At 32.1% G+C, this 23830-nt stretch overlaps 4 protein-coding genes across 5 annotated transcripts; 2 read left to right on the plus strand and 2 right to left on the minus strand.

Moving 5' to 3' along the window:
• The first annotated feature begins 916 nt into the window (after positions 1-916).
• On the plus strand, positions 917-2198 carry LOC148177610 (uncharacterized). The gene is made up of 10 exons (XM_088032924.1): positions 917-1061; positions 1115-1181; positions 1234-1290; positions 1337-1366; positions 1422-1468; positions 1516-1554; positions 1603-1635; positions 1680-1871; positions 1919-1993; positions 2044-2198. The coding sequence occupies exons 1-10, from the start codon at positions 1050-1052 to the stop codon at positions 2146-2148; spliced, it is 657 nt and encodes a 218-aa protein (XP_087889050.1). The 5' UTR covers positions 917-1049; the 3' UTR covers positions 2149-2198.
• On the minus strand, positions 2154-3153 carry LOC148177611 (protein takeout-like). 2 transcript variants are annotated; one of them, XM_088032922.1, is made up of 4 exons: positions 3044-3153; positions 2750-2990; positions 2570-2688; positions 2154-2522 (listed from the first exon to the last, which is right to left on the minus strand). In XM_088032922.1, the coding sequence occupies exons 1-4, from the start codon at positions 3096-3098 to the stop codon at positions 2221-2223; spliced, it is 717 nt and encodes a 238-aa protein (XP_087889048.1). In that variant the 5' UTR covers positions 3099-3153; the 3' UTR covers positions 2154-2220. The 2 variants fall into 2 exon arrangements, with proteins under 2 accessions (XP_087889048.1, XP_087889047.1); XM_088032921.1 differs by having other exon boundaries at positions 2570-2703.
• A 2790-nt stretch (positions 3154-5943) lies between these two features.
• Positions 5944-15059, minus strand: LOC148177612 (trehalose transporter 1-like protein). The gene is made up of 9 exons (XM_088032362.1): positions 14822-15059; positions 14747-14775; positions 14678-14698; positions 10896-11022; positions 10717-10852; positions 10481-10666; positions 10335-10433; positions 6522-7124; positions 5944-6478 (listed from the first exon to the last, which is right to left on the minus strand). The coding sequence occupies exons 2-9, from the start codon at positions 14758-14760 to the stop codon at positions 6051-6053; spliced, it is 1614 nt and encodes a 537-aa protein (XP_087888488.1). The 5' UTR covers positions 14761-14775; positions 14822-15059; the 3' UTR covers positions 5944-6050.
• Positions 15060-21979: 6920 nt separating this feature from the next.
• LOC148177613 (uncharacterized) lies at positions 21980-23830 on the plus strand. The gene is made up of 5 exons (XM_088033379.1): positions 21980-22980; positions 23273-23372; positions 23425-23535; positions 23579-23734; positions 23780-23830. The coding sequence occupies exons 1-5, from the start codon at positions 22826-22828 to the stop codon at positions 23828-23830; spliced, it is 573 nt and encodes a 190-aa protein (XP_087889505.1). The 5' UTR covers positions 21980-22825.

Here is a 23830-nt window from a genome sequence, read left to right on the forward strand (position 1 = left end):
ATTCACAAAATAAAACAAAAGTTTTAAAAAATCAATAAACTATGAAAATTGAATGCGGTTTTACGTTAAAAATTTAAAATACAAGTTTTGTTCTTCTCCTTTTTGTTAGCAAATGGAAAATAACAGCAACCCAAAATAGCAGTTAGTGAAATGATCATGAAGTTCTCCAGATACTGAGATTTGTAAATGTTATTGACTTCAAAGATTCACGGATATCATGTCTTTAGGCACGAGGGTTATTTTCCACAAAAAGAAATTTTAACTCTTGATTTAGCCGATTTGGAGATTTTAATGCAGACATAGACTTTATACGCTTCCCAAAATTTTGTCGCGAAAATTATTTTGATTTTCACTTTTTTAATTGTTATAAATAATAAACAATATTACATTGTCATCTTATGCCCACTTTTGAATTCGCAGCGAGGAAAACAGCGAAAACAAATTTTTGAAATTATTTTTTCTCTATAACGACATTTCGACAAAAGCAATAATGATGGCATGTCAAAAAGTACGACAGTCTCTAACGATAAATATGAAAAAAATTACATAATTATTTTTGTTGTTCCATATTATGTAGTGTTATTTTTTGCCTTATACATTTTCGTTTTCAAATTTTTGTTTCGTATGGCTGTCTGCATGTGCCTGTTTTGTCTGGGTCATGAGTTCTGGGACACCTGCATTGTACATAGTTACAACTATTTTATTATTTTTTTATCAACATTTTGACACGATAAAGGGCTCCAGAGTCAACACCCGAAATTACAACATGTTGCGTCACAGCAACATCCATTTTGTTATCGAGTGTTTATATTCGAGGAATGCATGAATGTGCTCCAACAGTTGAAGGTTTACAGGAAATCACGTGTCTCGCATCGTCCGTCTTTTTCTACCAACTGAACGGTATAACTATCGATCCTTTTCCAACACCAAGTTCGTCGAGGAGAGATAACAGCGTGTGACGTCGTATTTTGTTCCGTTCCTAACCTAAGCACATGGTTGTTGTGCATTTTGGGTTCGTCGGACTAGAAAACACGACAATTTAGGAAACCATGTCGCTTTTCGTAAGTATTTTTCTCCCTAAGAATTTTATAATAATAACAAATTTCTTTTACAGAACACGAAATTTGAAAACGCCCCAAAAGCGCTGGCAGACTCCGACGACGAAGTCCTCCAAGCCGCAGGTAAGATTTTGATTTTACGCACTTAACATTTCTTCGTTCATTGTGTTGGTAGGACTGATGGCTCAGATGCGATTGGAGACTTTGAAGCTGCGACTACGCGGCGCCCACGGTAAGACAAACAGTTGGCAACAGTGATTATATTGATTTTGTTGCAGGAACCAAAGCCCTCACGCCTTGGCATACAAGTAAGTTGGCCCTGAATGTAATAATTGTGTTGGTAGCATTGCGTAATTTTTCCAGATCCACCGAGGTTCTCCTTTGGGATTCCCCAATACCCATATGGCAACGTACGTATTTCCTAAAATATAAAAAAAAATTTATACTTTTTTCACAGAACAATCCGTCAAATTGTTTTTTTGCTCCGTACGGTCAGGTTGGTATTGCCACTAAAATTACAACAAATTTTATTTTTTTTTTGTAGAACTCTTCACTCTTTGGTAGTTCGTCCGCGCAGGTACCAATCAAATTTTTATTTGCATTTTGATAAACTTTTTTTAGAATAACCCCCCAAGGTTTGGATCAGCCTCCAGTGGAGTATTTGGATCAGCTCCTTCATCCAACACGTTTGGAGCTGCTCCTTCATCCAACACGTTTGGATCTGCTCCGACTTCTGTTCCTAGCACCGGTTTGACCTTTGGTGCCGCTCCCACTCCCTTTGGAGCCGCCCCCACTGCCTTTGGAGCACCAACAGTATGTCCATTTCCACCCCAGAAGACTTTTTCTAATTTTTTTTCTAGGTAATGTCGAGCAATCAAGAATCGACCCCTATTGCCTCCGTGAGCACAACAGCAACCCCAACTTTCGGTTCCCAGGTATGCTATCATTTTATTGTACCTTGGAGGCGGCTAATTGTACCTTTTAGGCTGTTTCATCGGTGGCCACTACTAATGAAACGGGCACTCACACTTTCGGTGCAGTTTTCGGAATCCCAATTTCTTCCCAGAATCAATTGGAACAGAATAATTAAAGAGATTTGAACTTCGACTGATTTTTACTTAAATAAAGTTTATTATTTTTTCTTAGTTTTTTATTGTGTCATCTAAATGTCCAGAGCGTCCTCCAGAGAGACTCGCCCCCAAAAGTTGTTCATAAGAGACTGGATAATTGCATTAACAGCCTTGGAGTAATTGGAGCGGACATCTTCGAACACGTCCTTCCAATTATCGTTCAAAATCCTGTTGATACCATCGCCCAAGGCTTTATCTCCATTGAACAAATTATCAAAGTGGAAATAAACATGACTGACGTCTAAAGACAGATTTTGCGCGTCAAACTTGAGGTACGATTTTCCATTCCTCTTCACTTCTTCGTACGAAAGGTTGCCTGTGACTCTCATATCTCCTGAAACACGATTTCAGTGGTGGTCGTACCAAAAACTATATTTTTACGAAGAAGGATGGTACTGTCCCCTTCTCCTTGAACGGGCATTAGAAGAACTCGCCCATTGAGTTGATAGTGGCACTTTTTGGTAATCTCGGGGAAACTGGCATCCAACACCAGAAGCTTCCTGTCAAAGTCGAATCTAAAATTTTTCCCCAAAACCTGTTTTTCAACTTGACTCTTCTTACTCGAATTGTTTACACTCCACGTGGTCCAATCCATCTAAACGGCAATCTTTAAAGTGTTGCTCCACTGCCACGGCTCTTTTTCCCGAACCAATGGTCAAAGTGGGAATCACAAGCGGTTTTAGCCCCGGAAGACGCAGATCTTTGAACGGATGGATGAGTTGGTGGGCGTTGTATTCTGCAGCTTCACGGAGACAGGCGGTTAGATTTGCCTGCTTCCGGTTACAAGTCTTGAAGGTGTGAGCTGTAATAAGAAGCTTGAGGATTTAAATTTTGGTAAAAATTTCTGGAACTTACGTAGAGTCACGCTTTCGGCGAAAGCCGCGATGGAAAGTACGACCAAAACTAGCATGTTGGTGTTTTGAGGCTCTGGAAAACGAAACTTGTGAGTTTTATAGTTATTTTTGCAACGACACGGCGTGTTTTGTTAATGTCTTGATATTGTCTGTGGTGATAATGGGCAATTAGCAAAATTGAAAAGTGGTGCTAATCATAAAGGTTGTGTACTTAAAAGTTGATATTGAAGTTTGTTTTTTTATTTACAAACTGATTTGTAATTTGCTAAAAAGACTTGACTCTTGCCTCGCTGCGCTCGCCTAATTTTGAGAAGTAAAGCGAAGAGAGTGTGAATAAATGGTTGCCTATTTCTGAAAATTTATGTTCATAGATAAGTTACACCTGTGTGCTATAATTAATTCTTGACGTACACGTCCTTTAGTGTAATGGAAAACGATATGTACAAACTTTGAACTACAACTAAATTACGAAAATCGCAAGCAAGTCATTTTGATTAGATTTTGGTTTATTTTATACTTGTCCTACATAATGTTGTAACAACGTTTTACAATGGAAAGGACATTCTAAAAACTAAATTTTTGAGATTTGCTTGCGGAAGAAATATTTTAAGTTTTTTCTATAAAATTGTCTAACAAAAACGACGAGATTAAAAAGAATTTTTCTTATTGATAATAATTGCAACAAATTACAAATTTTGAAAAAAATGTTTTTGAATTACTAAAACATTTTTAGTTATATTTTATTATTTCATAAAATTTTTGAACGCGAAGAAAGAATTTAAAAAATTGTTTTGCAGAATAAATCGAAAATTCTAAAGTTTAAAAAAATGGCAACTTTTATTGGTAAAAAAGTGAAAATTTGAGGCATCGCTACTTTTAATTTTTTTTTCTCATTTTTATATTAAATTTCGTAGTTGTTGAAATTTTGACCTCAAATGAACGAAATTTTCTTTGCTATTTTTGACACGCTTTTTTACTCTGATAATAATTTACAAAATTTTGCCGCTTAGAAGAACAATTTAAAAAATATTTTTTTAGAACGAATCCCAAACTCTAAAATTTTTATAAAACTCTATAACTCAAAGTTTTAAAAGTAAAACGCTCAAAATTGAAGATATTGCTACTTACAATCTATTTATTGGCTGTGGGAAATTGGAAAATTTTAGGGTCAAGAATAAAATGTTTGGAAAACTTTTTTGGGAACTAAAAAAATTGGCGTAACTTAACTGAATTAAATTTTATAACGTTGAAAAGTTAAACGTTAAAATAATGAAGTTTGCAAGATGTATTGACTTCGACTTGCTTCTTAAAATTAGTAATTTTCAAAATTTTTAAAAATATTTTTGTTTTTATATGAACTCAAAATTTTCAAAAAGTATCGTAACTTTGAAATTTTTCTTGACAAAAATGGGAGTATTTCTACTTTCAATCTATTCATTAATTGTACGAAATTAAAATTTTAGAACTAACAATAAAATTTTTAGAAATTATGTTGATATTAAAAAAAATGACGTTATTTTTAGATTAGATTAGTAGATTAAATTTCATAACTGTCAATTTTAACGCTAAAATAATAAAATTTGAAGACGGTACTCTCAATGATTTACTTCTTAAAACTGCCATATTTCAAAATTTTAGACCGCAAACAAAAAGTTTCAAAAATTTTTAGTCTTCAGAGAAACTCAAAATTTTTAAGAAAGTATCATGACTTTAAAACTTGGATGGGCAAAAATGTAAAATTTGGTGATATAACCACTTTAACTGTGCATTAACTGTGCGAAATTTGAAAATTTTAGAACCAACAGTTAAAAAAGTTAATTTATTTAAATTTTAAAATTAAAAAAATTGATGTTATTTTGGATAACATTTCATAACTTTGGCAATTTTAACGCTAAAACAATGAAATCTGTAGACAGTAATTTCTTTGATTTACTTTTTAAAAGTGTCAAATTTCAAAAATTAATTTGCGAACCATTAAAAATTTTAGATACCTTTTGTTATTTTCTATATATTCGTTAACTGAAGCAAAAATAGAATACTTAAAAACCAACTTTTTTTTTCAAATGAGTAATACATTTTGTACTTTCGGCAATTTTAAAACTAAAACAATAAAATTTTAGGGCGATACTTTCTTTGATATGCTTCTTAACTGCAATATTACCAAATTTTTTATCCCTAAAGAACAATTTTGAAAATATTTACTCTCAAAATGATTCCAAAGTTTTAAAATTTTGAGTATTTTTATTGCAAAACACCAAAAATTGGAAAATTGGGGCTGTGATTGCATTCAATAATTTTATTAATTAGGTTTAATTAGAAAATTTTAAGACCAAAGCAAAAATTTTCCTTTTTTGAAGCCAACCAAAATTTTTTTATTTTTAATTTGGTAAATTCCAGAAATTTGGTAATTTTATCGTAAAAACTTTTGAAACTTAGGGGTCGATTTCAAGTGTGACTTGCGATACTGCAAATCCCATTTGCAACATAGCATCGCCAATCACATTGCTCATACCTTAGCAACGGTTGCAAATTTGCGTTAACGCAGTGACTTGAAATCGACCCGTTAGCATCAAACTACAAACTTTTAGACCACAAAGGAGAATTGCAAAATATTTTATAATTTTTTTAAATCCTAATTTTCAAAATAAAAAATTATATGAAAATAAGAGAAATTAGTACTTTTGATGTGATTGTTGATTATGCAAAATTTGACAATTCTAGAACAAGAAATAAAAATTCTGGAAAATTTGGTTTTGAAACTAACAAAAAATTGATGCAAAAAGAATGAAATTTGAACTACACACAAAAAAATGCATGAAAGAAGAAATGCCAAAAAAATGTCAAAAATATTATACAGCGGACTCCCTTTACAGTAACACTGCCCCTTAACCAAAGAAAAAGTCTACTAATAAAACTCATTTATTATAAAATTGTCACAATTATTTTAAAACAAATAATACATATAATTTCTTTACAGTCTTGAACGTGGCATCATTGTCATTTGTATCTTAAGCTTTATTCATCAGCTCCTGTCTTTGCTGCTTCTCCACTCTTCCTTCAACACTGTCTCTCGTCTTAACTCCTCCAATATAAACATTGTTATATTTAAAATAGTCCTGAATGCGTTCCAACTTCACCCCATGAGCTTCCGGCAATAAAATATAAGCATACGTCAATCCCGCCAAAGACGTCACCGCGAAGAACCACTGCAGCCCCGCAACCCCGTTGAAAATATCCATCAACGCATTATAGCTCTGAATCGAAAGAAACATGATGAAATACGCGGAACTGTAGACAATACTATGTGCAATTCCTCTGATTTCAATCGGGAAAAGTTCCGCCGTCATCGTCCATGGAATTGACAGCAAACTAACCATCGAGGTTACGACGTACATCAAGATGGCCACGACCGGAACCCAGCTCAGTGTCGTCGTACCTAGAAAAACAAGGTCGTGATTGTCGTGACGGGAATAATTTACCTTCTTTGATCCAGTAGGTGTACAACCCGGAAACGAACATGCAGACGGCCATCCCGGCCGAGCCGTAGATGATGAGAGTCCGGCGCCCGAAAGTCTTCAGCATGTACGTGTTGACGATGGACATGAAGAACCGGACGCCGCCGATGAGGATCGACGCGAAGTAAGGATCAATATTACTGCCCACCTCCTTGAAGAAGGTGACGGAGTAGAACAACGTGATGTAAATCCCGGAAAACTGCTGGAAGACGAACAACCCCAAAAGGATCAACAGGGGTTTGTACCCCGTCGGTTTAACAAACTCTTTGATTTTCGCCGCGAGGCCTTTTTCGTTCTGCGCCGCTTGTTTCTTCCCGTGCTCCTTCAGGAGGTACTCGAACTGGAGGTGGGCGAAACTCTCCGTTTGGTTGGCCACTTGGGGTTGGTACTTGTAGAACCACTCCAGAGCTGCTTTCGCTTGCTTGTTGCGCCCTTTGGATATCAACCAGACGGGACTCTCGGGGATGAACATGATGAGGATCCCGGGGACGATGGCGTAGATGTTGCACACCCACGCCACGGTCCTCCAGTTCATTAACCAGCCTTGGAAGTACGCCAGAACGACACCTGGGGGCAGCAAATTGTGCGTTTTAGGTTAAGTACGTGGAGGTTGAGGTCATCCGGTTCTTTGCGTTGCTCATCGTGGGTGAAAGTGGAGATAAAAGATGATGCCCAGAGGGTGTTATGCGTTTGCGTAACGTTCTGGTTGGGAAATTTTATTGCATTTTTCGGATTTTTGCAAGAATGGTAATCATAATCGGTCTGCTTTCTACCCATAAAGTACTTATTAAAAAAAATAAAAATGAGTTCTAAAAATGTGAAGTCATGTCGGATCTTATAAACTCGTTTACTTTTGCACCTCACGTAACTGTTGTTAAAAATTCCAAAATTTCCAAAAAAATATTAGAACTAATTTGTTAAATTGTAGAATTTTGGAAAATTTAATTTTTTTGAGCAAAATTAAAATTTTAAAATTTTGGATTTTAATGGTAAAACAATGAAAATTTTAGATATCGGCACTTTCGATCTGTTTATGAACTAAAGGAGATGAAAAAAATTTTGAGTTAGAAGTAAAAGTTTTTGAAAAGTATCATTTCAGTTTCACTTTGGAACAAACAAAAAAAATTTGATTAAATTCTGTAACAGTGGCAATTTGAACCCGAAAGCAATAAAATTTGGAGATCTTATTATCTTTGACATATTGATTAAACATTATAAAAAAACGTTTTTAAATCAAATTCAAAAATTTCAAAATTTTCAATGAAAATTGAAAACTTGAGTTTTATTGGTAAAAAAGTGAAATTTTAAAAAACTGCTACTTTCAATCTGTTTATCGGTTATGTGAGATTAGAGAATTTTAGAGCTGGAAATAAAAGTTTAACGAATTGATCTCTTTAGACTCAATACGAAAATTTTCGGTTTTGATTAAATTACGTAACTTTGGTAATTTTGACACAAGAACAATAAAATGTATAAGCATTTCTATTTTAGACGCGCTCATAGACTAGAATAAATTACAAAATTTTAAAACAAGAAACAAGAATTTTAAGAACTTTTATTATTTTAGAACCAAGGTAAAAATCTAAAATTTCTACAAAATCCCTTATAATTCAGAGTATTATGGTAAAGCAATGGAAATTGGATGTGTTGCTAGTTTTGATATGTTCATTAGTTGTGCTGTACAAATTATTGGTGCATTTAAGATTAATATAAAAAAATGTTTTTGAAACAAATTCAAAAATTCCAAAATTTTGATACAAAAAACAGAACTTTTAGTGTTTTATTGGTGATAAAGTGAAATTTTGAAAAACTGCTACTTTTGATTTGTTTATCAGTTATGTTAAATTAAAAAATTTTGGAGCTACGAAATTATTTCCTTAGAACCAACAAAAAAATTTTCGTTTTTGATTCTGTAACTTTAGTAATTTTAACAACAATAAAATTTAGAGTCATTACGTTTTCGACGCACTTATTGAATATGACAATTTACAAAATTTTAGAACAAAAAACAAGAATTTTTGTTATTTTAGAACAAAGTCAAAATTCCAAAGTTTTATGGGTAAAGCAATTGGAATTGGAGCTTTAGCCACTCTTGCCATTTTTGATAGGTCCAATAATTGTGCTAAATTAGAAAATTTTAAAGCCAAAAATGAGAATTTTAAAAATTGATTTCCGAACAAACAAAAAATTGTTGCTATTTTGGATTACATTCTGTAAGTTTGGTAATTGTAAGCCAAAAACAATAAAATTTGGAGACGGGATTCTCTTTAACATGCTTCTGAACTGTGTGAAATTCCGAATTGTAAGCACGCGAAGGAAGAGTTTTGAAAATATTTAGTACTTCGAAAGTAAAATTTCGATATATTGCTACTTTTGATCTCTTTATGAGTTAAGCGAGATTACAAAATTGTCGAGTCGGAAATAAGAACTTCAGAAAATTTTCTGTTTAGAAGCAACAAAAAAATTTTCGTTTTCGAATAAATTCCCTAACTTTGGTAATTTTAACGCCAAAGCAATAAAATTTGAAGATCTGACTATCTTCAACACGTTTATTAACTACAAAAAATGACAAAATTTTAAAACAAAAAACAAGAATTTTTGTTATTTTAGAACCAAGTTGAAATTCTAAAATTTCTATAAAATTTCTTATAATTCAGAATTTTAATGGTAAAACAATGCAAATTTGAGGTAATGCTACTTTTGATATGTCCATTAATTGTGCGAAATTAGAATTTTTTTAAACTAAAAATAAGAATTTTAGAAAATTTTATTTTCGACACAAACAAAAAATTGTTGCTATTTTGAATTTAATTCTATAAGTTTGGTAATTTTAAGGCTAAAACAATGAAATTTAGAGGTGGCACTTTAATTGACATGCTTCTTAAGTGTGTGAAATTCCAAAATGTTAGCACGCGAAAGAAAATTTTTTAAAATATTTAGTACTTGGATACAACGAATATTCCAAAATTTTTCAAAAATTTTTAAATCTTCAATGTTTTATTGGAAAAAACTGACATTTCGAAATATTGCTACTTTTCATCTGTTTATGAGTTGTGGGAGACTATAAAATTTGTCGAGTCGCAAATCAGAATTTTAGAAAATCTTTTCTTTAGAAGCAACAAAAAAAAATTTCGTTTTTAATAAAACTTCGTAACTTTGGTAATTTTTTCGCCAAAGCAATGAAATTTGGCGATCTTACTACCTTAGACACGCTTATAAACTGAAAAATTACAAAGTTTTAAAACAAGAAACAAAAATTAAAAAAAATCGTTATTTTAAAACGAAGCCAAAATTTCAAAAATTTTATAAAAAGTCACATTATTCAGAGTTTAAAAGGTAAAGCAATAAAAATTAGAGGTAACGCTACTTTAGATATGTACATTTAATGTGCAAAATTTAAAAAAAATATAGCCAAAATTAAAAATAAAAAAAAAATATTTGAGACAAAAAAAATTGTGACTATTTTTGGATTAGTATCTGTAAGTTTGGTAATTTTAAAAACAAAGTGTTATGTGTTTGCGAAACGTTCTGGTTGGAAAATTGTATTGCATTTTTCGTTTTTTTGCAAGAATGTTAATCATAATCGGTCTGTTGTCTGCACGTAAAGTACTTACAAAGTAAAAAAAGTAGAAACGAGTACTAAAAATGTGAAGTCATGTCGGATCTTAAAAGCTCGTTGACTTTTGCACCTCACGTAACTATTATCAATCGAGCTGAGACATGACTTCCCAATTCCCACATCCGTACTTTAACCGCTCCAGTAGATAAAGTAGTTACCTAGCGACGTGTACGCCGGCGCGAAGGACAGTAGCGACCCCCTCATGTCAGCCCGAGCGATCTCTGTGATGTAAACCATTGCCGAACTCGTCCCCCAAGCTAAAACCACCCTTTTAATTTTCCACCATTTCACCCTTACTTAGTACCTGCAGCAAACCCCGTGATAATCCGTCCAATGATCATCACGGTGACGCTCTTGGAAGTGGCTATAACCACCCATCCGGCGACTGCCGGAAGCGCTGCTAACTTCACAGTGTTGAGCCGTCCGATACTGTCCATCAAGAACCCACAAGTCATTCCGCTGACGGGGATTGTAATGGTGATAACACTAGCTGCAAGAGAAAAATTAAGAAGGGTGGATTGAGAGGGTGTGGGGTGGTACCAATCCAAGAGCCTTGTTCTTTGGTTATTTTGAGATCAGAATCCTTGTCGTCCAACTGTGGTAACAAAATCGCTGAGTAAGCTAAGGAGATTCCTACAACGACGTGGAAGAGGCCCCCGAACGCCGCCGCCATCATCTGCAAAGACTGTTGAAAAAGAAGTACAACAACCACGACTTACTTGAGGTAACAAGTTCTTGAGGCTGTGCTTTTCGAAGCGGCTGAGGGAGCCGACACTTCCCAACGTCTCATTGAACTTCGTCTCGATTTCCCGTTGTTCTTTGATTTTCTTCGCATTTTCCTGGACGCTGGGGGTGGAGGAGAAAGATAATGAGTCTGGGATAGACATCACGTTGATAATGAAAGGACGATCCGTAATTTCGCTTATCAGTCATGTGAAGTCATTTGCAATAATTTTACCTCGTATTTAGATTAGCTTGCGAAAACAGCTGCTTTTATCTGATTAAGGACATTGTAAAACCATTAAAATTGCGGTTTTAAGTTCGGAGTCAAGAACTTACGAAGATAGCATTGTCAAGGCTGAGAATCGATTTATGACATAGTTTTCGCGAGGATGACTCGGCTGTAGATGTTGATAATCGGACAACAATGATGTAATTTTTTTCAATTACAACAATACTTTGTGAGCAAGCAAAGTGTTTTTCTGGACTTGGAATTTTATCTTTTTATCAGTTGCAAAATAAAAATCTTTAGGTTGTACCTGCAATTGTAGTGATGTAATGTGAAATTGGTGAACCACAGGGGACTGTTGGAGGTCCAATGTTGTACAAAGTTGCCAAAAGTGGAAGAATTTTGGAGATCAGAGGACTGATAAATTTATTGGAGATGTGTTTTTTTAAGTATCTTTAATTTGGAATATCGGCAATAGCAAAACGATTCAAAATGTATGCTAAGTTAAAAATAAAAAATACGGAAAAAAATTAGGAATTATTAGAATAAAAAAAAATATTAAGAGGTATGTTTAGACACGCTGAATTTAAAAAAAACAACATTAATTTGCCAAATTGCAGAATATTGGAAAATTTTACTTTTTTTGAGCAAACTTAAAATTTTCAAATTTTGGATTTTAATGGTAAAGCAATGCAAATTTTAGATATCGCTACTTTCGATCTATTTATGAACTAGAAGAGATTAAAAAAATTTAGAGTTGAAGGTCGAAGTGTTAGAAAGTTTCACTTTGGAACAAACAAACAAAATTTGATTTTTGATTAAATTCTGTAACATTGGCAATTTTAACTCGAAAGCAATAAAATTTGAAGATCGTATTGTCTGTGACATGTTAATAAATTGTGCTAAATTACAAATTAGTGGTGCATTGACGATTAGTATAAAAAAATGTTGTTAAAACAAATTCAAAAATTTCAAAATTTTGAAGAACAAACTGAACTTTGAGTGTTTTAACGGTAATAAAAAGAAAAACTGCTACTTTCGATCTGTTTATAAGTTATGTCAGATTAGAAAATTTTAGAGCTGGAAATAGCAGTTTTACAAAATTATTTCTTTAAAATCAACAAAAGATTTTTCGTTTTTAATTAAATTCTGTAATTTTGGTAATTTTGACACAAAAGCAATAAAATTTAGAGGCATTAGTATTTTTGATACACTTATTGACTATGACAAATTACAAAATTTTAAAAATAAGAAACAAAAATTCTTTAAATTTTTGTCAAAATTCAAAACTTTTTATAAAATCCCATATAATTCAGAGTTTTAAGGGTAAAGCAATGGGGATTGCAGGTAATGTTATTTTTGATATGTACATTAACTGTGCGAAATTAGAAAATTTGAAAGCCAAATATGAAAATTTTAGAAAATTAGATTTTCGAAACAAACAAAATATTGTTGCTATTTTTGATTAAATTCTGTAAGTTTGGTAATTTGAAGGCTAAAATAATGAAATTTGGAGGATTCTTAACTGTGTAAAATTCTAAAATGTTAGCACGAGAAGGAAGAATTTTAAAAAAATTTAATACTTTGATGAACAGAATATATTAAAATTTCTAAAAAAATATATAATTTGCAATCTTTTATCAGTAAAAAAGCAAAATTTCGAAATATTGCTACGTTTGATCTGTTTATAAGTTGTGCGAAATTACAAAATTTTTGAGTCGGAAATAAGAACTTTTGAAAAAATTTTCTTTAGAAACAATAAAAAAGTTTTCGTTTTCGATTAAACTTTGTAACTTTGGTAATTTAACTGCCAAAACAATGGAATTTGGAGATCTTACCATCTTAATCACGCCTATGAACTGTGAGAAATTACAAAATTACAAAACATGAATTTAAAAAAATGTGATTTTAAACGAAGCCAAAATTCCAAAATTTTTATACATTAATTTAAGGTTTTAAAGATAAAAATGTAATGAAAATTGGTAGTAACGCTACTTTAGAAAAGTACCATTCAATGTGCAAAGTTAAAAAATTTCAGAGCCAGAAATCAAAATTAAAAAAAAAAATGTTTTAAACAAGCAAAAATTCGTTACTGTTTTTGGACTAAACTCTGTAAATTTGGTAATTTAAGGAAAAACAATGAAATTTAGAGATGGTACTGTTTTCGGCATATTTCTTAACCGTGCGAAATTCTATAATTTTAGTACGCGTAGAAAAAAAATTAGAAATCTTTGGAAAAAACAAAAATTGCAAAATTAAAAAAAAATTATATCTCCCAATATTTTATTAGTAAAAAAGCAAAATTTTGAGATATTTCTATTTTTGATTTGTTGATAAGTTGTGCGTGACAAAATTTTAAAGTCGAAAATAAGAACTTTTATTTTTTTTCTTAGAAACAACAGAAAAATTTTCGTTTTGTTTATATTCTATAACTTTAATGCTTTTAATGCCAATGAAATGAAATTTGGAAATCTTACTATTTTCGACACGCTCATTAACAGTAATAAAGAACAAATTTTAGAACAAGAAGACAATAAATAAGATTTTTTAGAACAAATCCAAAAAATTTCAAAAAAATTAATTTTGTTAGTTTTAATATTACAGCAACGAAATTTGGTAAAGTTACTACTATGAACACGTTTATTAATCGTGCTCAATTTCAAACTTTCAAACCAAAAGGAACAAATTCTAGCAATTTTTATTTGAAGATCCCCCCATTCTTTATAACAAAATGGAGAATATTATTGAAATCGGAATAAAACCCTAAAAAGAATTTATTCATTGGCTTCCATTATCTTTATCAAATAGTTTTTATAACTAAAAACCTAACTCGATCATAACCTTTTATTTATTGGCCAGATTTCTCAACTAATTAAGCCATTCACAGAAAACAATCAATTCATTGGACGTTGATGACAAAAACGCATAAAACAAGAGAAATCGAACTCTGGAGTGGTTGCGTAACTTTTTCATAGACTTTTGTTCATTCGATAAAAAAAAACAAAAAACGTCCCCAATTTCAAAATTTCAAGAAATTTTCACAACTTTGAGTGTCATTTGTAAAGAATATGGAAATTTTTTCCAAACACCTGAAACGCATTGAAAATAGGAAATGTTCTCAGAAAAACATTCCCGCGCGTGGCAGAAATCCACAATTAAAACTTATTTAAATGAACGGAAAAATTATAAAAGAATCGAACGCGATGAATTTATCTTATCGCTTCGTCGGCGCAAAAACTGTCGCTTGCGTTGACCAGTAGTTTGCATACTCAAAGTCAACACAATTAGATTTATAAACTGTCAGATTAACGCGAACGAATAAACAACACCGTAAAACATGACTAAGAAACCTTGAAGTGCGACAAACAGAACAATTAAAAGTGTTCATCTTCGCGAAAAAAGGAAAAAGAGTGAAAATGTGTCAAGTTGAACAACCCGCATGCATCTGCCAAAATTCAAGGTCGCCGCGAAAGACACAAAGAGCAAACTAGAACGAGAGGAGAAAGCGCGGATTGCAAAATTTATCAAATAAAAATGAAAAATCGTACTTACTTGAGGTTGTAGCTGCTACTCCTGAAAAAAATGGGTTAAGGCGCCTGCTGAAAAAACCTGAAAACTCACCCGACGGCATCCATTTCTACGCTCGCTTGCTGAAAAAAAAATTGGGTCAATTGAAAGGCCACAAGTAATGCTTACCGGTTTTCGGGAAAAAGTATCAGCATGTGTGTATAGCTTCGATGCTGTTTGCACAATAAATCCAGTCACTCGTGTAAAATTAGCTTAAACAAACGATTCTTTTTCATTCTATTCTCTCGCGTCGATAAACTCGTGGACAATATTATCGCCGTGATAATCGCCGATAAAAAGCGATAGTGGAAATTAATAACCGCGCACGAGGAAGTCGGCACTTTTCTCAGATTTCCACCGCCGCACTGTACCCAAAATCCACTTTCGATTTTTCGCAAAATCGCGCTCTGGTTGCGTCAGAATTTTCGAGTGCTTTCTCTAGAAATGATTGTGGATAATTTGGCATAGAAACAACACTTTTATCCCGATCGAATTATATTTGGCACAAAAAGATTTTATTTTTAGAAATTCGGCGCAGTAAGGCCCTGAACGTTTTAAAGGAAAAGAGCAGTGGCGACTCGTGAGGTGAACGCACGGTAATTATAAACACTTACGCGAGTTTATGGTTTCTTAAGAAAAATGTATGGATTGTGGTGGGTATGGTTCGTGCTGCACCCTAAGGACATTACGATGGGAAAAATGCTGTATTATAGGATTATAAATCACCCACCTACTGGCCTTGAGGCACTTTGATTTACTTAGAGAAAGACGAGGAGGTATTTTCATAGATCCGGCCCTGGAAAGAAAAAAAACGCACTGGAGTCATCCTTGGAAATTAATTCGTATGTCGTTGATGCCCTCTGACGAAGTTTTATGACTAACATTGAGCAAGAAATTTCACGCTGGAGTTAGTCACGGAAAATGAATCGTATGTCGTTGACCGCAATATCTGAAGAATGGAGAAATGACTGATTAGGTAAACAGATTGGGTGCATTTATCTACAGTTTAGAAATTGCTCTGAAAAAAAATCCAAAAGTAAACAAAAATTTGAAAACAAGGTTAATTGGTCACAGGAGTTGACTCAAGATAAATGTAAGAAATACATAAATAAATAAAATTTAGATCAAGGCCTTCTCGGTTTTCTTGGCAAAACTGAAAATGTGTCGAATTTGCGTCACTTACATCAAGTTTGCTCTGAAAGAATAAATTTGCCAAAATTATCTTATTTTTTGCAGTTATGTTTATAGTTATTTCATCATTTTTTATTTTAATCCACAATTAAAATCAATTGTTGTACTTAGAGATATGTACAGTTTTCACTCATTGATGATTTAAAAAACAACTTCATTGAAGATAAAATAAAATAAAAATAAGATTGTAACTAGAGTGTGTTGACAGACTTGTCAATATGTGCGTCTCTAGACGTCATTTTGCCGTTTTGATCGACTTAAATGTGTAGGTAGCAGTGCTACCATCATGTCAAGATAATTAATTCAAGGCCTCCTGAATGTAGTGTTTTCATGGCGATTATTATTTTTTTTTTAGATATTGATATAATAGTAAAATACAGGCAACCCACCTTACATCAAAAACTTTATTTTGAAAAATAGAGCACTGAAAACTCTAGAATAGATATTCATCAAAATTGATGTACATTTTCATTTATTATAAGATTTAAAAATTGAATTAATTTAGACGGCTAAAGGGCCAAAAACATTTTAGACTACGGCTCTCTAGCAAATGCCGCAGACCGGGGACTTTTTTTGCTATTGGAAACATTTTTTTGTTTTTATCAAGCAAACAATAGACAATGAAAAAGTTACTCAAGATTTCTAGAGGTCGATTTCTCTTGTATTCTGCATTTTGTCATCAACATCCAATGAATTGGTTCTTTTCTGTGATTGGCTTAATTGATTTAGAAATTTGGCTAAAGAATGGAAGGTTGCGATCGAGTTAGGTTTTTTCGTTGCAAAAACTATCTGATGATGAAAATAATTTGGATTTTATTCCAATTTCAAAAATATTCTTTATTTTGTTATGAAGAATAGGTGGATCTTCACATAAAAATTTCTAAAATTTGGTGTTTCTGGTCTGAAAGTTTAAAAGTGAGCACAATTAGAAACACGTGTTAATAGTAGTAACCTTACTAAATTTTGTTACTGTAGTATTGAAACTAACAGAATTAAAATTTTTCGTAAAAAAAATGTTAATTTTGATTTCGCTCTAAAATCAAATTTTTTTTAATTTTTTTATGTTCCAAAATTTTGTAATTTATTGTAGTTAATAAGCGTGTCAAAGTTAGTAACACCTCTAAATTTTATTGTGTTGGTATTAAAATTATCAAAGTTACGGAATTTAATTGAAACGATTTTTTTTTCTTGCTTCTAAAGAAAAAAAATTCCAAAGTTCTTATTCCTGACTCAAAAATTTTGTATTCTCGCACAATTCATCAACAGACAGACATCAACAGTAGTAGTATTACAAAATTTCACTTTTGTACTAATAAAAAATTGAGATTTAAAAATTATAGAAATTTTGAAATTTTTGGTTTATCCAAAGAATAAAATATTTCTAAAATTTTTCTTTCACGTACTAAAATTATTGAATTTCGCACAGTTAGGAAGTGTGCTAAAAAAAGTACCATCCTCTAATTTTATTGTTTTCGGTTTAAAATTACCAAACTTACAGAATTTAATCCAAAAATAGAAACAATTTTGTTTGCATCGTATACAAGATTTTTGAAAATTAATTTTTGGCTCTAAAATTTTCTAATTTTGCACATTGAATGTACTTATCCAAAGTAGCGTTACCTCTAATTTTCATTGCTTTACCATTAAAACTCTGAATAATATGACTTTTTATAAATTTTGGAATTTTGGCTTCGTTTCAACACAACAATTTTTTAAATTTCTCACAAAAATTGACAAACTGACATTTCTCACAAAAATTATGCAGAAATTTTTTTCTTGCTTGATAATCTGTTTTACATGTTTTTGCAAAAATAATTTCTCCAATTTCGCTGTTTGTCACAAGAAATTTGTTTGAAAATAAATTGTCAAAATTTGTAAAAATATATTTTTTTTTTCAATTTTTTTTTTGATTGTGTCAAACCGCCTTTAAGAGACATTTTTAAGAACAGTCTCTAAATTTCATTGCTTTAATCTTAAAACTACCAAAATTTCAAATAGAGAATATAATGCAATAATAATAATAAGTCTTTGCAGTCTATTTGGGTTTATCTGTATATCATAATCATAACTATTTTATAGTTAAAAGTGGAACAGAGAAGTGTTCATTCAAACTTTACTGATGAATTAGGAAATTTAAAATTGAAAGATCTATGGTGTGTTCTTTTTTCTAAATTTTCTTTCGTTTTATTTCTTTATTTTTCTATTTATTTAGTTTACCCTCTTATTACAGTCGCATTATCCAAAGTAAATAATTTTTCCAATTTATCGAAAATTATAGCTATAAACAATCGACATAATTTTCGGCAAGTAGCTCTCAACCACAAATGAATAGAAATGAATAAAAATAAATTAGTCATAATTTGGTAATCTACCCGCTACATCTTTCAATTTTCCGGTGACATGAACTATATACAAAACAATGTCTTCAACATCTATTGCAAAATCAGTCAAGAAGAGGAAGGGGAGAAAATTAAAGGCAAGTTTTTTATTAAAATTAATATAATTTATTAAAAATCCAAAAATTAGATGATCCTATCAGAACTGGGTACATTTTGGGCTACAAAATATTCCAGTTGAAGTGTGTCAAATTCCTTCTTAAATACGTGTTGTGCTTTTGCCTCGTGACGACATTTCTTAACATAATCTTCTTTATCTGGTATCCAGACACTGTTAAATTTGCGGACTTTGGCGCAATATTTCTCCAATTTCAATGGGTACAAACTTAAAACAACATAATTTGTGTTCATTCACTTTTCTTCTAGACTACAATGTGCACTGTCGTGGTGTTACAAAACAATAATGTTTTGGACCAAATGGAGACAGTTCTCACATTTTGGTCGATTCATTCCACTGATGAGGAAACGAAAGCAAGAATTATGAAGAAATCAAAAATCATTAACGCTTATGTCTTGATCAATGTTTTAACAGCATGGAGTTATGCTGTGCTGTTGTTCATTCCAATAGAAAACGACGCAGAACATGTTTTTTCAACATTTTTGTGTCAACACTGGTTTGGTCAAAACTTTTTCATAATGATATTATTAAAGATTTCGTACTGCTTTGCTATGTTTCCTTCAGTGGCTCAAGGAAATCAAATTGTTTACGCATGTGAGAAGATTAAATTTCAGTTGTACATGTTTAATAAAGTGATTGATGATCTTGATAAAGACGTTGGAGGAAACGAAAATATTTTTCTTTATAATGAAGAAGAACAAAAACTCATCGAAATAAGACTGCAGGAGTTGGTTAAAAGGCACTGCGAGTTTTTGAGGTACGTAGATTTTTGACTTACTGACATTGTACCTAATAGACTTTTTAAGGTGGCAAAAAACTTCTTTGGAATTGATGAGTACGTATATAATACCATTTACTCTCGGAGGATGCGTGATGGGAATTTCCTTTATTCTGTACTGTCTCCAGGTAGAACGACTTTTCTTGTTTTCATTCGTATTCTGTACAATCTTTTAGCTCATTGAAAACTTCTCTTTACTTTTACTCTTGCGCTGTGCTTGTTTCGGTTTTGCATCAGCTTTGCTAGCTTTTGGTTTTTATCATCTGGACAGTCTTTAAAAGATGAGGTAATTAGAATCAGGTAACATCTAATTCTCCAAAATGTTTTAGTCTGATAAAATATATTCAACACTCGTACAAACAAATTGGTATCTATGGAATTCTAAAAATCGGAGACTGCTTTTGATCATTTTAAGCAACACATTGAGCGGTATTGAGCTAAAATTTACTCAAAATATCGCCATCAACCATCAACAAGGAATGATTGTAAGAAAAACTTTTCAAGAAAATTTTAATTTATCTTTTTTTTAGATTTTTTGCATGATATATTCAACTGCTTCAGTTTTTTACAATTTTAACTAATTAGTGTTTCTAGAAATAAGTTGTGATAGTTAGGCACGCTTTTTCAATAAAGTTAGATTGTTTCGACAATTTTACGCCTTTTTTAATGTTTTTTTTCTATAGTAGCTTTTAAAGTGTGCTTTATTTCTCAAAAAATGCAAGGCTAACTTGCGTTTTAACATCAAGGGTAGATAAAGTGTTTTACATTTTATTTATTTAATTTTTACATTAATTTAAAGTAATGGTAGCATTAATGGTACAATTCTCGTTTCCTCAGACGTTTAATATTTTTGAAAAAGAACTTGCATTCATGATTTCGTCGTGGGTTATCTCTTACAGATGACGAAGTGGTGTCTGAATTTGTGACTAAATCTTCGCAAAGAATCTGATTCGAAACTGCAATTTTTCTTCTATGTAGTTTTCTGCTACCGAGGATGATTTCCATCCGCCTATTCTTTTACCGGTGATGAGATCATCACCCTTGTTGGCTAACATCATAGCGGCCGAGCGGCGAAATGCTTCAGTCTGACACTTTTTCTGTCTGTAGTTGACGAAGAATTTGCGAGGAACGTTTTTAGGACGCAAACTTGAATATTTTCGTACGATTTCCAAAAAACTAACTCCACATTCTTTATCGGTTACACAAAACGATCGATCTTTCTTGGTTTTAGTGTCAATAAGTGAAACAATAATTACTGACTGTCGATCCTCAATGTTGGAAACTTGTAACTTGTACAATTCATCTGATCTGCAAGCCCTGTAAGTTAAAACCCAATTTTACATTTTATCCTATCCAATAAATCTACTACCTTTGCTAATAAATAGTCATCAGCTGACGCATCTACCAAGAATTTAATATTCTCATTTGGCTCAAAGATCTTGGATTTCACTTTGCTTCTTTAGTAGTGAAATTAGTTTGCAATATCTTAAAGTTATTATGACATTACGTTGACACTATTTTAAAAACATCTTACCTTGAAATGTCGCAGTTTTTATTTACCAACAATGTGCTTTTTAGCATTGAGTAATAACACCATAAACTTGAAGGTTTGACTTTTTTAGACTTTTGAGAAAAATGTGCAAGGAGCACTTTCTCGCTAACACCACTGATATTTTTTCTACTTCTCCATCTTTGAAAAGTGTTGTATTCTTTTTCGTATATTAGGCGAGATTTTTGGGGCAACAGCTTAATTACAGCAGTTGCAGCTTCTTTCTCTACGTCTGCTGGAAGTTCTAATTCGATCTCGCACATGGTAGTTTTCGGGATTTTTGAAAATGAAAAATTTGTTTACAGCAACAGTTCCATAACAACCCACATTGGGTATTATGATACAGTTTTTTAATTAATAAATTTAAATTAGTTTTTCTTTAAAAGCTGCTATAGAAAAAAATAGTGTATTATACACGACGATAAAGGATCTTTAACCATCTCGTGAAGTTAATCCACTCGTGGCTGCGCCACTCGTGTATTACCTATCTTCACTCGATGGTTAAAGTGGTCCTTTATCGTCTTGTATAATAAATAACTATTAGTTTACGAGCTCCTAATCGTCATTGTCTATTATAGTCCCATTATCCAAAGCAAATAACTTTTCCAACTTATCCAAGACGAGCATTATCAAAAATTCAGTAACTAGTATAATTTACAATAACAATAAGTGAATAGAAGTCAGTACAAGTGAATTGGTGCTGCTTTCAACTTGACGGTGCTATGAATTATATCCAAGATAATATCTTTAACATCTACTGTAAAATCAGTCCAGAAGGAGAGGAAATAAAAGGCAAGTCTTTTACACTTGCTTCCAAAATGCTACAAAACGCAACACTAAATAATTTGTAGTTCAATAGATTAAGTTTTTCATTAAAATTAAAAAAAAATAGGGTGGTTTAGGTTGATATTTTGATTTTGATCGCAACCGATTGCTTCTGGTGGTTTTTAATTTTTATTATTTAGATTTAAACTTGTTCCTGCCGTTGTTTAGTTAGTTATTGCTGATATGAAGAATGTACGTTAAATTAAACCCAAAAAACTTCTTTTGCACTTGCTGTTTAATTGTTGCTTTAGCTGAACAATATTTTTCCCAACAAAATATCGCTAATCGACTTTGACTTAAACGACAACGGTGTCTCGAGTAATTGAAAGATTTCATGAAAGTAACGACTAGAAAACAAAATCAATAACCGCTAAAGAAGACCAATTTTTGATCTTTAGAAATTGGAGTGGCCAGCATGTAATCCCGTCCTAAACCAAATTAAACATGCCTACGATAAAAGACAAGATTGTCGCAATTGGAACGCTTTTTAAATTTTTTTTTCTTTTTCCGTTGATACGTTAATTCGTTGACACGTATTCACTTAATTTGTCATCTCTAATAGTTTTCGTTCAGATTGGGAATAAAGACAGCAGATACAAACATTTTATTTTAGATTTTAATAATGATGCGATAATTTTGGAAGCGAGTGTATTTAAAACGACTAAAACTAATCCAAAAATTATTAGATGATCCCATCAAAACTGCGTACATTTTGGGGTACAAAATATTCCAGTTGAAGTACGTCAAACTTCTGCTTAAATATGTGTTGTGCTTCTACCTCTTGATTACATTTCTGAACGTAATTTTCTTTATCTGGTATCCAGACACTGTTAAATTCATGAACTACGGTGCAATGTTCCTTCAGTTTCAATGGGTACGAACTCAAAACAACACAAACAGTTTTCTTTTATTTTCCTTCTAGACTACACTGTGCATTGTTGTGGTGTTTCTCCAAAATAATCTTTTGGAGAAAGCACAAGCCGTTTTCACATTTTGGTCGATTCATTCAACTGATGAGGAAACAAAAGCAAAAATTGTGAAGAAGTCAAAAATTATTAATGCTTACGTCTTGCTCAATTGTCTAACAGCTTGGAGCTATGCTGTGACGTTATTTATTCCAAAAAAAAACGACGCAGAACACGATTTTTCAACATTTCTTTGTCACCATTGGTTTAGTCAATTTTCTTTTATAATAATATTTGTGAAGATTTCGTACTGTTTAGGTATATTTCCTTCAGTGGCCCAGGGAAATCAAGTTGTTTACGGATGTGAGGAAATGAAATTTCAGTTGTACATGTTCAATAAACTAATCGAAGAACTGGATGAAGACGTTGGAGGAAACGAAAACATTCTTCTTTATAACAAAGAAGAGCAAAAGCTAATTGAAGTTAGGCTGCAGGAGTTGATTAAAAGACACTGTGCGTTTTTGAGGTACGTAAATTAAATAGTGTTACGCACCAAAGGTCCAGCCAGTGTCGTCTAAAAACGGAGATCATGGCTATTCAAACCTTAATTTTACCGATTTTACCGATTCTGTAGTGCAAAAGTGTAGTAAAACTGACATAGCACCTCAGTTGGGCTATTAGCTTTAAGAAATGATGACAATTTTTATGGATTTAATAACGCGATAAAGTCTATTAAAAAATTTTTGTGGGTTGGATCTTTGTTGCATAACACCATTTAATTGTACTTTTATTGTTGACATTTTAATACAAACTTCAAGGTGGCAAAGAACTTCTTTGGACTTGATGAGTAATTATATAACACCATTTTGTCTCGGAGGATGCGTCGTTGGAATTTCTCTTATTCTTAACTGTCTTCAGGTAGATCGACTTTTCTTCATATTACTTAAATTTGTTTTGTACCTTCTTTTAGCTTATTGAAGAATTTTCTTTACTTTTACTTTTGCGTTGTGCTTGTTTTGGCTTTTTATCAGCTTTATTATTCTGTGGAATTATATCATCAGGGCAGTCATTAAAAGATGAGGTAATTAGAGTCACATAAAATCTTATTCTTAAATTTTTTTTAGTCCGACAGAATATTTCTAACACTCTGCGAAACAAATTGGTATTTATGGAATTCTACAAATCGGAGACTGTTTTTGGTATTTTTAGGCAACACATTGAATGGTATTGAACTGAAATTCACTCAAGATATTGCCATCAACCATCGACAAGGGATGATTGTAAGAAAAAAAATGTTATTAAAATTTTAATTGATTGTTTTTTAGATTACACGCATGATATATTCCATTGCGTCAGTCCTTTACAATTTCAACTAA

This window comes from Gnatocerus cornutus, chromosome 3, assembly GCF_029298725.1.
Source record: "Gnatocerus cornutus isolate USDA-ARS CGAHR chromosome 3, icGnaCorn1.1, whole genome shotgun sequence".
NCBI classification, from domain to species: Eukaryota; Metazoa; Arthropoda; class Insecta; order Coleoptera; family Tenebrionidae; genus Gnatocerus; species Gnatocerus cornutus.

Bases quoted from the DNA above. Each gene is read 5' to 3' on its own strand.
- LOC148177610 (XM_088032924.1), top strand. The intron at 1,291-1,336 runs GTAAGACAAACA...ATTTTGTTGCAG, and splicing joins GCGACTACGCGGCGCCCACG to GAACCAAAGCCCTCACGCCT. The intron at 1,994-2,043 runs GTATGCTATCAT...TGTACCTTTTAG, and splicing joins CCCCAACTTTCGGTTCCCAG to GCTGTTTCATCGGTGGCCAC.
- LOC148177611 (XM_088032921.1), bottom strand. From the start codon at position 3,098: ATGCTAGTTTTGGTCGTACTTTCCATCGCGGCTTTCGCCGAAAGCGTG. The intron at 2,991-3,043 runs GTAAGTTCCAGA...TTCTTATTACAG, and splicing joins CGCCGAAAGCGTGACTCTAC to CTCACACCTTCAAGACTTGT. The intron at 2,523-2,569 runs GTAAAAATATAG...ATCGTGTTTCAG, and splicing joins GGACAGTACCATCCTTCTTC to GAGATATGAGAGTCACAGGC.
- LOC148177612 (XM_088032362.1), bottom strand. The intron at 7,125-10,334 runs GTAACTACTTTA...TGCTGCCCCCAG, and splicing joins GCCGGCGTACACGTCGCTAG to GTGTCGTTCTGGCGTACTTC. The intron at 6,479-6,521 runs GTAAATTATTCC...TTGTTTTTCTAG, and splicing joins CACCTACTGGATCAAAGAAG to GTACGACGACACTGAGCTGG.
- LOC148177613 (XM_088033379.1), top strand. From the start codon at position 22,826: ATGAAATTTCAGTTGTACATGTTCAATAAACTAATCGAAGAACTGGAT. The intron at 22,981-23,272 runs GTACGTAAATTA...ACAAACTTCAAG, and splicing joins AGACACTGTGCGTTTTTGAG to GTGGCAAAGAACTTCTTTGG. The intron at 23,373-23,424 runs GTAGATCGACTT...ACCTTCTTTTAG, and splicing joins TTATTCTTAACTGTCTTCAG to CTTATTGAAGAATTTTCTTT.